The 11841-nt window shown below is 46.8% G+C and overlaps 2 protein-coding genes across 2 annotated transcripts; both read left to right on the top strand.

Moving 5' to 3' along the window:
• Positions 1 to 1412: 1412 nt before the first annotated feature.
• Positions 1413 to 6745, top strand: LOC124675723 (potassium transporter 7; the record flags this gene model as incomplete). Its single annotated transcript, XM_047211799.1, is given in 8 exon segments — positions 1413 to 1650; positions 2102 to 2347; positions 2461 to 2514; positions 4300 to 4560; positions 4649 to 4701; positions 4804 to 4918; positions 5009 to 5263; positions 5395 to 6745. Coding segments are annotated over 8 exon segments (2310 nt in total), but the record flags the coding sequence as incomplete, so codon positions are not given.
• Positions 6746 to 8073: 1328 nt separating this feature from the next.
• Positions 8074 to 11712, top strand: LOC124677882. The gene is made up of 4 exons (XM_047213832.1): positions 8074 to 8210; positions 9961 to 10121; positions 10757 to 10884; positions 11281 to 11712. Exons 1-4 carry the CDS (start codon positions 8107 to 8109, stop codon positions 11335 to 11337), a joined length of 450 nt encoding a protein of 149 aa, XP_047069788.1. The 5' UTR covers positions 8074 to 8106; the 3' UTR covers positions 11338 to 11712.
• The last annotated feature ends 129 nt before the right edge of the window (positions 11713 to 11841 follow it).

Genomic DNA, 11841 nt, shown 5'->3' with positions numbered 1-11841 from the left:
GAGTGGAGTTGTGGCAGATTTATTTTCCCGGATGCCGCTCCCACCACCCCAACGACGCACCATAGGAGACAAAAAATAACCCTAACTACTAGGCCAGAACGGAGGAACGAGGTTCCCCCTCCCTCATGCTGCCGCCGGAGCGGCAAGCGGAGGGAGAGGGAACCAGGCCCAGCGCCCTGGCCGGAGATTGGGAGATTGGATCGCGCCGCCGCCTCGCTGGAGCGGACGAGGGGAAAAACGGTTCGTCCCGCGTACGGAGAACCTATGAGAGTTTACAAACTCGGGCACGAAGCGTGACCTCGCAAAGACAGAATTTCCCCGCAGGCCGCACACGCGCTTCTCCGCAACAAACTCTGCGCGTACCGCATCGAAATCCAATATATCGCGGCTGGGCAGGGGCAGGGCCCTACATTTTCCACCACGCCGCGCACGCCCCGGATCCCACGTGCGAACCCCGCCTCCGCTGGCATCCCGGCCCACCCCACCAGCGACCTCCCGCCGCCGCGCCCACGCTGCTCTTACGCGTCCTCATCCAGCCCAGACGGCGACGGCGACGGCGACGTGAGCAAGCGCCAAGCTCTCCCTCCCCCGGTCGCGAGCTCTCCTCTCCCTCTCGTCGTCCTCCGCGCCTACAAAACTACTACTCCAGACGAGACGAAGGGAAGCGTCTCTCTTCCTCCCACCCAAACCCCGCCCCGTCGTTTTCCCAGGGCCTCCTCCTGCCCCGGCGAGGGCCCGTTGCGCCACTACTAGCGGTGCTGGCGGTTCCACTCCGCTTTTAGCTTCCACCTGGTGCCGCCGCTTCTGGTAGCCGCCGCGAGATTCCGGTGGTGGTGGGCGGGAACTGGCCCCAATGGACGAGGAGATCGCAAGCGCCGCCGCGCGCCAGGTAACTGCTCCAGCACCTCCTGCTCCGTACTACCTTCGGTGATCTAGATGGCGGCTGTGTTGGGGATTTACTTCATATACTCGGTGGAATCGCCTTCAGTTCGATTTCGATCTCGCGATTCCCTGCGGAGGCGGAAAAATCACAGTCCTCTGACGCGAGATGGTGCGGCGGCGCGATCGTTCTGGTCAAATTGGCTGGATACTTCGATTCGTTAGGTCCAATTTTGCTTACTTCCAGAGCTCATCCGTATCATGTGATTCAGTCGGTCAACTGTTTCCTTGGAGATTGCTCATTTGTTCAGGGCGTCGTGCGCTCCTGAATACACAACAGAAGATGTTTCTGCTCTTGCTTTATCCATTTGTTTGTAGCTAACGTCACCGGAAACTGACTTACCACTCTAATGGGGGCCGTTTGTTTTGGGTACTGGTTTAGGCAGAGAGATGCTCATTGACTCAGCGACCAGTTCCCAGTACTTGCTGTTCAGTCTTGCTGTTTGCTGATGGTCGTTGTTTCGCAGGGCCAATGGAAACACCAGTACAAGGCTCTCTCCCTGCTCGCGTTCCAGAGCTTCGGTGTGGTGTACGGGGACCTCAGCACGTCGCCTCTCTATGTCTTCAAAAGCGCCATGTCTGGCAACCTGCACAATTACGAAGATGAGACCACCATCTTTGGGTTGCTCTCGCTCATATTTTGGACCTTGACGCTTGTCCCGTTGCTCAAGTACGTCATAATCGTCTTGGCTGCTGACGATAATGGCGAGGGTGAGTAATTTGGTTCTACTACTAGATCGTGGTACCCCTTTCCTGATTGGACTGCAAATATGCTCCCGTTTTCTAATTTTGGTTTGATGAATTTTGAGCAAGTGTTAGCCTAGCTTAGATCATGCATTTATTCTGGTAGGCGAAGATGATTTTTGAAATGGCGATGTTCTGTAATAAGATTGTAAGCATACCAAGCAACTGATGTTTTACAGCAGAGTGGTGATTTGAGCTATCTAATTGCTGTTTTTTTAGCTAGATTTTTTACCAATAAGATTGTAAGCATGCCAAGCTACAGATATTATTGCCATAGATATTTGTTCTTTCCCCAATAGATGAACTTATGTTCCTTCTCTTCTACAGCAGAATGGTGATTTGTGTGATCTTGTTGCACTGTTTAGCTAGACTTTTTTCACGGCGCATAGTTACTGAATAAAGTAAATGTGTTTTCCAGGTGGGACATTTGCCTTGTATTCACTACTCTGCAGGCATGCAAAGTTGAGTCTGCTTCCAAACCAGCAAGCGGCAGATGAAGAGCTGTCAACATACTATCAGCCTGGGATTGATCGGGCTGCTGTTTCCTCTCCATTCAAAAGGTTTCTGGAGAAGCACAAGAAGCTGCGGACATGTTTGCTTCTCTTTGTTCTTTTTGGGGCATGTATGGTGATAGGTGATGGCGTCCTTACACCCACCATCTCTGGTATGTGGACATGTCCTTGTTTTGCTTTTTCTTTCTTTTCTTTCTTTCTTTAATTGTGGAACACGTGCGTGTGCTGCTGTCAGTTGTCACATCTCATGCTATGCTTGTTGCAGTTTTGTCAGCCTTGTCTGGATTACAAGACCCGGGAACAGGTGGATTAGGAAATGGTATGTGAAGCTTCTTTCTTATTTTCCCTCTACCTCATACTGGTTATTTATGTACCACATATATGCTCTAACCATTACGTACTTATTATACAAAACCCTCCTAATAAGGTGTTTTATCTAGTCTTACTTCGTAGCTTTACTTGGGTAGCCGAAGTTTCATTTGTTGGAATCGAATTAAACAAGAAGCTTCTTCATAAATCTCTTGATTAATCTCTTATATTTGGGTATTGTGTTGAGTATAGCCAAATTCTATTTAGCAGCTTTCCTGTTTTCCAAGTGCTAGTTAAGCTATCTTCTGTTATAATATTACTTTTGGTTGTTCTTAATCTGCTAATATGCTGAAATCTTATCCACTTCAATGTTTAATATCTATCTGTCATGTGTGATTTTTAGAATGAGAGGAAAAACCTATCTAAGTTGTAGCTATTACCTGCAAGCGAATCGAAATTTGAATGAATCAAAAACCTGATTAGTTTATGTGAATTTCTTAGAATTTTGGTGTCTGAACACATAGCAGGGAACATCTATTTTTCGAGAAAACGCAAAGGTCATTGAAAAGGTAGAAGTTTGTTACCATCCTCCTAGGAGGCCATGGTTACATGATAGAGAACTAGTACATCCCAAGTCTGTGGCAGCACTACTGTGACATCCTGGCCCAAGGCTTAATAGGATTGATAGGATACTCATACCAACAAGTTGCAACTTCTTTTCCGGAAGCTCATCAGCAAAAACTCCGAGGTTAAGCGTGCTTGGCCCAGAGTAATTTGAGGATGGGTAACCGACCGGGAAGTAGTTCCCGGGTGCGCACGAGTGAGGACAAAGTGCGCATGGAAGACATGTGTTGGTCTGTGGGGCTAGTCTAGAGATCCTAGAGAGCGTCCAGGGGTAACAGGCCTGGCCGGGGGGTGGTCGGGGTGTTACATTTGGTATCAGAGCCGACCTTCGCGGTTACACGGGTGTGTGCGGGTCAGTGGTTCGGGCATGTGGCGCATAGCTGGTGTGGCCCGTCGTGGCACACGGCATGGCACATGTGCCGGCACTGGACGCATAGACGTGTGCCAAGAGGGGATGTTCCTGACCTGGGGCTGATCCACGAGGGCGTCGATCTTCTAAGGGGGGATGAATGTGACATCCTGGCCCATGGCTTAATAGGATTGATAGGATACTCATACCAACAAGTTGCAACTTCTTTTCCGGAAGCTCATCAGCAAAAACTCCGAGGTTAAGCGTGCTTGGCCCGGAGTAATTTGAGGATGGGTGACCGACCATGAAGTAGTTCCCGGGTGCGCACGAGTGAGGACAAAGTGCGCAGGGGAGACATGTGTTGGTCTTTGGGGCTAGTCTAGAGATCCTAGAGAGCGGCCAGGGGTAACAGGCCTGGCCGGGGGGTGGTCGGGGTGTTACAACTACCCTAAGGCCTTATAACTTGAGGTCAACTCAGTTTGCAGTCACACATACGTTGTGCTGTTTGCTAGTATTGTATTCCGACTTGATGGAGTGTAGCTTGGCTAGACCATATGTTCATTCAACGTTTGTACAACGATGTGACTGAAAGGTAGATAAATTTCAAGGCCTTCTGTTTGCATTTGATCTGGTCTTAAATCTCCATCAGCTCCCTTTATGACTTTACAACCATGTATCTTTTGAAGAGTACATAGTTTTTTCCCCCTTTCATTGGAAATATGACTATTGCCATTGATTTCTTCCTTGAAAAACATATCTTGCATTTTTGTAGTTTCCTTTAGTAATGGCTTTCATTATATTGACTAACTTGCTGGTTTACAGGTTGGGTGGTATTTATTGCATGTGTAGTGCTTGTTGGCCTCTTTGCACTACAACACCGAGGTACTCATAGGGTGGCATTCATGTTTGCCCCGATTGTTGTACTTTGGCTCTTGAGCATTGGTATCATTGGTCTCTATAATATCATCCACTGGAATCCCAGAATATGTCTCGCTCTTTCCCCACATTATATTGTAAGGTTTTTCAAGACAACAGGAAAAGATGGTTGGATTGCTCTAGGAGGCGTACTTCTTGCTGTGACAGGTGAGTTCAAGTAGATATGTTATCTACTAAGATTATTTGTTCTATTTTAAATAAAGAGTTTGTCTTAAGAATTTGTGAGCACATGCAGGCACTGAAGCTATGTTTGCTGATCTTGGCCACTTCACTGCTGCATCTATCAGGGTATGCAGAACTTCATATATGAGTTCTGACCTATGTTACTAAGGCTACACTGATAAAAGAAATTCATGCTTATTGACTCCAGTTCTTCACCTTGTTTTTTAGTTGGCTTTTGTTGGTGTCATATATCCGTGTCTTGTTCTCCAATACATGGGGCAAGCTGCATTTCTTTCCAAAAACATGTCAGCTGTACATGACAGTTTTTACCTATCAATTCCACGTAAGTTTAAGAAGACCAAAGTATGCTTGAGAATTCTTGCTTAGCTTATTGCTGAAAATAGTATTAAATCATATCACATCATATTTCCAGGTACTGTGTTTTGGCCCATGTTTGTCCTGGCATCACTTGCTGCAATTGTGGGAAGCCAAGCAATTATATCTGCAACCTTCTCTATTGTTAAGCAGTGCCTTTCTTTGGGATGCTTTCCCCGAGTGAAGGTTGTGCATACATCAAGGTGGATCTATGGCCAGATTTACATACCTGAGATAAATTGGATTCTGATGGTCCTCTGTTTAGCTGTGACCGTTGGATTCCGTGACGTAACTGTTATAGGAAATGCTTATGGTAAGTCTGACCACTTCTTTCCTTATTTGGCCGTGATACTGTTGATTATCTGGACTAACTTCTTTTTCATGAGTTATTTATGCATCATATGCCAGGACTAACTTTTGCTCCCTTCCTCTGCATGATCTTAGGTCTTGCGTGCATCACGGTAATGTTTGTTACGACATGGCTGATGGCATTGATCATCATTTTTGTGTGGCAAAAGAATATCCTGCTTGCCTTGTTGTTCCTCCTATTCTTTGGGGCAATCGAGGGCGCATATCTGTCATCATCATTCATAAAGGTTCCACAGGGAGGATGGACTTCGATTGCATTTGCTTTTGTGTTCATGTTCATCATGTACGTGTGGCACTACGGCACGAGGCGGAAGTACCTGTTTGATCTCCAAAACAAGGTTTCGATGAAATGGATCCTTACACTTGGCCCAAGCCTCGGAATCATGCGTGTGCCCGGGATTGGCCTCATATACACAGAGCTGGTGACTGGAGTGCCTGCCATCTTCTCACATTTCGTCACCAACCTGCCTGCGTTTCACCAGGTTTTAGTCTTTGTCTGCGTGAAGTCAGTGCCGGTGCCCTATGTTCCAGCTGAAGAGCGATACCTCATCGGGCGCATTGGCCCCAGGCAGTACCGGATGTACCGGTGCATCGTGAGGTACGGTTACAAAGATGTGCAGAAAGATGATGAGAACTTTGAGAACCACCTGGTGATGAGCATCGCCAAGTTCATCCAAATGGAGGCGGAGGAAGCCGCCTCTTCAACAAGCTACGAGTCATCGACCGAAGGAAGAATGGCGGTCATACACACCACTGACGCAACTGGAACAGGGCTGATCATGAGAGACTCCAACGACAGTGCAGCAGGCACCTCCTTGACCAGGAGCAGCAAGTCAGAGACCCTCCAGAGCCTGCAGTCTATCTACGAGCAGGAGTCAGGTGGCATCAGCCGCCGCAGGGTTCGCTTCCAGATCGAACAGGAGGAGCAGATCAACCCACAGGTTAGGGACGAGCTGTCAGACCTCCTGGAGGCCAAGGAGGCCGGCGTGGCCTACATCATCGGCCACTCCTACGTCAAGGCGAGGAAGAACTCCAACCTCTTTAAGTCGTTCGCCATCAACTACGCCTACTCTTTCCTCAGGAAGAACTGCAGGGGGCCGTCGGTGACGCTGCACATACCCCACATCAGCCTTATCGAGGTCGGCATGATCTACTACGTCTAGGGAGGAACTGCAGAGTTTTGCAGCAGATGCGAGTAAGCGCGTGGTTCTGGTCCATGCGCTGAAACACATTAGTGTAATTTATTTTTGTCTGTTCTTTTTGGATGTCTGCTAGTGTCGCCGAGTTATCAGGCGATGTAAAGATGGTGGCCGGCCGAACAAGCTAGCTGCCACCGTTCTGAATTCCGGGGCTTGGGTGAACATGTAAATACATTACCTTCAGTTCATGATAGGCATGACTGCAATCTACAATCAGAGTTTGAACATTCTTTGCTTGGGTCAATAACTTCATTGCCACCTTATGAACATTGAGCAGGGGAAAATTTGCTATAGAACACAGAGTCCGATTGTGTGGCAATGTTTTTGTTTGCCCTGTAGCAAATTTTCTATGAGCAAATATCAGCTTGAGATGAACATATTATAGTGTATACAGCGTACACCCTGTGATCTTTCTTACGAGCTGTGGAATGCAGCTGAAACTGTAATAAAGCCCTCATGGCAACGAACAATTGACAAACTAGTCACGTACAACACACGTCTGAGACCGACCACACCCACACCAACTAAGATAGAAATCCATACATAAGCCCCACAAGCAACCTTCAGCAGGAATATAAAAAGGAAAAGAATCTAAGTCAACGCCTCCTGTGCCGCTTCGGTCCCTACCTCCAACTCTGCATGTGTATAGACATTTTGAGCAATGCGTCAGTCGGATGTGGGATCACCTTCCCCTCTAAAGCTAGCTTGTTGCGCGTATTTCAAAGCGTTCAACCTAACACCGCAAAGGCAAACCAGACTAGCATGGGGCCGGACAGGCCTTGAACTAAGGAAATGAAATCACCGACCCTGCCGGATTCCAGTTACATGAGAGGAGTTCCCTAACTTTCGCCCACAAAAATCTCGCGAGGTGGAAGTTGAAGAAAATATGGTCATAATCCTCCAGCATGCCACACAACGCGCAGCTCCCGTCTGAGGGGCCGTGTCTCTTAGCCACATGTTCAGCTGACGGGAGCCTCCCCCTAATCAGCTGCCAAAGAAACACACTAATCTTCCGGGGAGCTCTAGTAGCCCACACCTCCTTAAAGAATGTGACTGCCGCCCCTTGCGACACGCGTAGGTACAAAGAGTGTGTAGACAATACCCCGGACGGCTCCAGGGCCCAAGAGACCTGGTCCTCCCCCATGGAGTGGGGGTGTAGATCGAAAATCCTGCATTGATTCTCCCACTCTACCACCTCCGCCGTGCCAAAGGTTCGCCTCAACCTGATGCGCCACCCCCTTCCGTCCTAACCCCTGCCACCGTTTGCGAAATGGGTGCAAATAGACGCGGGAACATTAGCTGTGAAATACAGCATACCGTACATGTTCATAGCCTCGCAGTATATTCTCCGAATTACTGACTATTTTGACATTTTTCATGGAGATACAATTTATTTATTTTTATCGCTTTTGAGTTGTTCTTGGACATCTGTACACACGGGCCCATATGTCATACGGAGAGACTTTTCACTCGATTGCGCAGTCCGGTCGGGCTGCCAACCTGGTCCGACTCAACCGGGCCCAACCCAAGAGACCAACCAACCCCAACAGACAAGTCATCTTCCTCTTCCTCATCGGCCGGCGGAGACATGGCGGCGGGCGGCGACCTGACCGACGAGGAGCGCCGCGCGCTCCGGGGGAGCAAGTTCGCGCCCCTCCCGGCTCCGCCGCCTTCCTCCCGCCCCAATCCAAGGTAGCATCACACACGCCTCTTCTCTAGTGCCTGCCTCCAGATGCACTAATGTAGCTTGCGATTTGGTGGTTCAAGCGCACCGTGTAGCCTCGCCGCTGTAGTGGGACGGTCCGCGTTTCGATTATGCGTGCGAGTGTTTGCTTAATTGGCTTTAGAGACGAATTGGTCGAGCTGAAGCCGCTCTGGGGCTGTGGATTAGGGCTTCGTCATTTTGCTCTTTGATCGCCTGATGGAAGCGGAGGGAGATTAGTTCTAGTTGAAGTCATATTGTGTGACTGAAATCTTACGATAAGCTATTTTTGATTAATTTCTGCCCGTTGTACTTCTCTACCGCAGTGCTGCTGATTAAATGGTGAGGTTTGCAGTACTGTATGTCTGTACTGGATGAGAAAATTGACCCAGACTAGGATTATGTATTCAACACTTGTTTTGTTCACGATGCGTCTTCTGCTTCAGCATAGCCAAAAAAGACCGAGTCTATTATGTGATTCTAACTTCATATCACTGGGGTGCTTTAGTTTTGGTGGCTGTCATGAGCTATGCGGCACCGATACGGAGACGGGTATCGGTATTTGGTAGCGGTATCGGCCCGATACAGATACAGATACAGATACGGAAATACGGCATTTTGAAGAAGCGCCAGTACGGGGATACATTCTAATACTCTGGTGTCCTCAACAAATGGGTTTGCACTCTTGAGTAGCTAGAGGGGCCAACATGATCATAGAATTTGCATTTCCTTTTTGGTATTGCCCCCACCTGCTGATTTCTCTAAAATAGTGATGTGATTCCATAGTGGAGCCTTAAGGTTTGTAGGTTGCTGTGCCATTAGGTAGCAACAACAACAACATCAAAGCCTTTTTCCCAAGCAAGTTAGGGTAGGCTAGATATGAAACCCAGCAGAAGTAAAGAGAAGCCAAAACAAGAACAAAAAGGAAAAAGAGAATAAACTAAGATTCCGGCACATGGATCGCTGATCTGCATGCCATTAAGTAGCAATCTACCAAAAACCCAAAGAGAGGAAGGGGGAGCTGCAATTAGATGGCAATCGATCAGAGGAAGATAGAGAGAAGGAAGGAGTGTAGCGGATAGGAGGAAGTGAGGACGGACTGTTTCTTGCTAGCCTGCAGCTGGCTGCCTTGTGATGTGATGGTTGGGTCGTCAATGCCGGCTGCTCGATCTGGCTGGCCGCTCAAGAGGGAGCTGGCGGCTAGGTCAGGGACAGGGTGGGGGAAGTGAGAACGGGAGAGGAGGGGAACGAAGTAGGTAATTCATGCCTACCTGGGCTGGCTTGTATCGAATTGGGGCCAATACGTATCGAAAAGGTATCGCCAATTGTTTATTTTCCAATACGTCGCTAATACATATCGAAGGGTTATCAGGGAGGAATAGGCATCAGATACAGTATCCATGCTGAAGAGGTCATGAGTGAGTCACTGCCTTGTGAGTTTCTGATTTTCGATTAAGTAGGGTTATTGCTTCTATGCTTGCTGTGTCATTGTAATCTTAGTTCTATGCTATAGAAAACAGAACGTTCATGCCTGATGGGTATTTCATAGATCGCAAGGCAATGCTTTACTTTAGTATGATATAGTCGTGATAGAGCACAGTATTTCACAAATTACCAGTAGAGTTAATTCCTTCTGAATGTTTGCACGTGCTTGCTAAAGAAAATACTGTTTACATGAGTACTGTTTTTGGATTACACACACGACATTATCCTGAAATGCTTTCATCTCCTTTCGAACAGGATGGCCCATCCTGGAGGACCACTAACTACAAACAAGGCTGCTGCGTTAGCGAAGTTCCTGGAGAGAAAACTTCAGCAACCTGATGGGTTGGAGTCTCTAAATCCTGATCTTGTAAATTTGGCTGTGAAAAATGCGAAGGAAACCATTAAGGCTAGCAAGGGTACGAGTTGTTACTTCACCCATAATTTATTCATGTGTAGTCCTTGAAATGCATCTACTGCGAGAGACCGTGAGTTATATAATCTATAAAGTTATGCATCAGTTTAAGGCATAGGGTCATAGGGGTAGTGATATAGATTTTCTTATAGGTGCCATTTGGTACTTCTACGCGCAGTATTGAAGTAGGAGTATGAATAAACCTTATTTTACACCATTTCATTTCCAAAGTCTTGCCTGCTTACAGCGCTTGTTACTACTGAACGCCCAAGGTTTTTGCCATATAACATGACACAACAGTTCGAAGGATGGTGCCATCTGTTTTAGGACTATGCAGTCTCTAGTTATAGATCGATTGAGACCTAATGATAACTTTAGTAGTGGATCTTTTGTATGCTGGTTGATTCTATTCATTCAGTTAATGGCTGGGCTTTGCCTGATTACTGAACTAGCGAGATATAGTTTTGTGGTTGAGATTCGCTGTTGTTGTTGTTGTTATTGTTGACGTTGACAATTTTACTCTTTATATATCTTTGAACTAGCAAATTCGACCTACATCCCCATCCCCTAGAAACCTATATTTACGTACATCTCTTCCAGACCAGACCAAAATTGACCTACACTGTCCTGCCAATGTAGGTGAGTCCTCAACTTCTGGTAGAGTAGTACGGCATGTTCCATCATTTGAGGATTCCTCTGAGGTTTCTGATCAAGAGGAGCAGAGGAAGGCAAAGAAGAAAAAGAAGAAGAACAAGAGAAAAACAAAGGTAATACTATCTTATTACTGAAACATAGGTAATACTATAGTGTAGTGGATGCCTTGGTTCCATTTATCCTTTTCCAAAGGAATTATTGGGTAAGATACTAGATAATATGACATAAATGCGTTCAACAATCCTCATCCCTAAAAGTTTTTTAAAAAACTAAAGCCGTTATGCAATCTAGGCACAGTCACCTTTGTTCACAGCATAAACCTGATATTAATGGTCCATAATCTCCTTGCAGTGTTTTTACATGATATATTTATGTTACCCAAATTGTGTTTCAACATCTTCGTCTACCACCCATATGGAATATCCATGTTTTTTTTCTAGTCGTCACACGGACCATACCTGTACTACAGATAGGCCTTCCTATATCTGATGAATGATTTCCTCATGCAGGCTGCGAAAGAGTCCAAGCTCAACAAAACATCAAAGAAGAAAAAGTTATCACTATGATTCTCGAATCTTGCTGCAATTAGGGAGCTAAAAGCAGGCAGTTGTTGATACCTTTTGCGTTTCTTAGATCTCTTGATTCCGTGGAGCCTCCGCAGTACTGTAAACCTAGCTGTGATCCATATATGGTTTCCTGAAGGGGGCCCCTCACAGTGAACAAGAACACTTGGGAGATCCCCAGGGGCAAAACAGAATGCAGTCGGTCTGGTCTAGCGGTCTGCTTTTGCCATTAGATTTACTCGCGAAAGTTCCATGTATTCTGCACTTTATTGCTGTTGCCAAATGCTATATACACTGAAGCGCAATGATGCAGAGATATTCAACTTGTCACTGATCTGCTTGATATTCCTTCAGTCACATGAAAAGTTTGTGTGGACCCTTCCCCCTCGGCAGAAGTCCTGCTCGATCTGTCTTTTCCTGGGAGATTATGAGATCCAGTGATTGGCCTGTGTCCCGATCGGTCGATGAATCTTTCAGCAGGCTTGTTACCTCTCGAGGAGTCAACAT

Source organism: Lolium rigidum, chromosome 7 (genome assembly GCF_022539505.1).
Source record: "Lolium rigidum isolate FL_2022 chromosome 7, APGP_CSIRO_Lrig_0.1, whole genome shotgun sequence".
In the NCBI taxonomy this organism is placed as follows: Eukaryota; Viridiplantae; Streptophyta; class Magnoliopsida; order Poales; family Poaceae; genus Lolium; species Lolium rigidum.
The sequence above is the reverse complement of the archived record's forward strand: the minus strand, read 5'-3'. Positions and strand labels throughout refer to the sequence as shown.

What these genes read in the sequence shown, in the direction of transcription:
- LOC124677882 (XM_047213832.1), top strand. Translation starts at nt 8,107, where the DNA reads ATGGCGGCGGGCGGCGACCTGACCGACGAGGAGCGCCGCGCGCTCCGG. An exon ending in TCCTCCCGCCCCAATCCAAG is followed by an intron (nt 8,211 to 9,960) that starts GTAGCATCACAC and finishes CCTTTCGAACAG; the next exon opens with GATGGCCCATCCTGGAGGAC. An exon ending in AACCATTAAGGCTAGCAAGG is followed by an intron (nt 10,122 to 10,756) that starts GTACGAGTTGTT and finishes CTGCCAATGTAG; the next exon opens with GTGAGTCCTCAACTTCTGGT.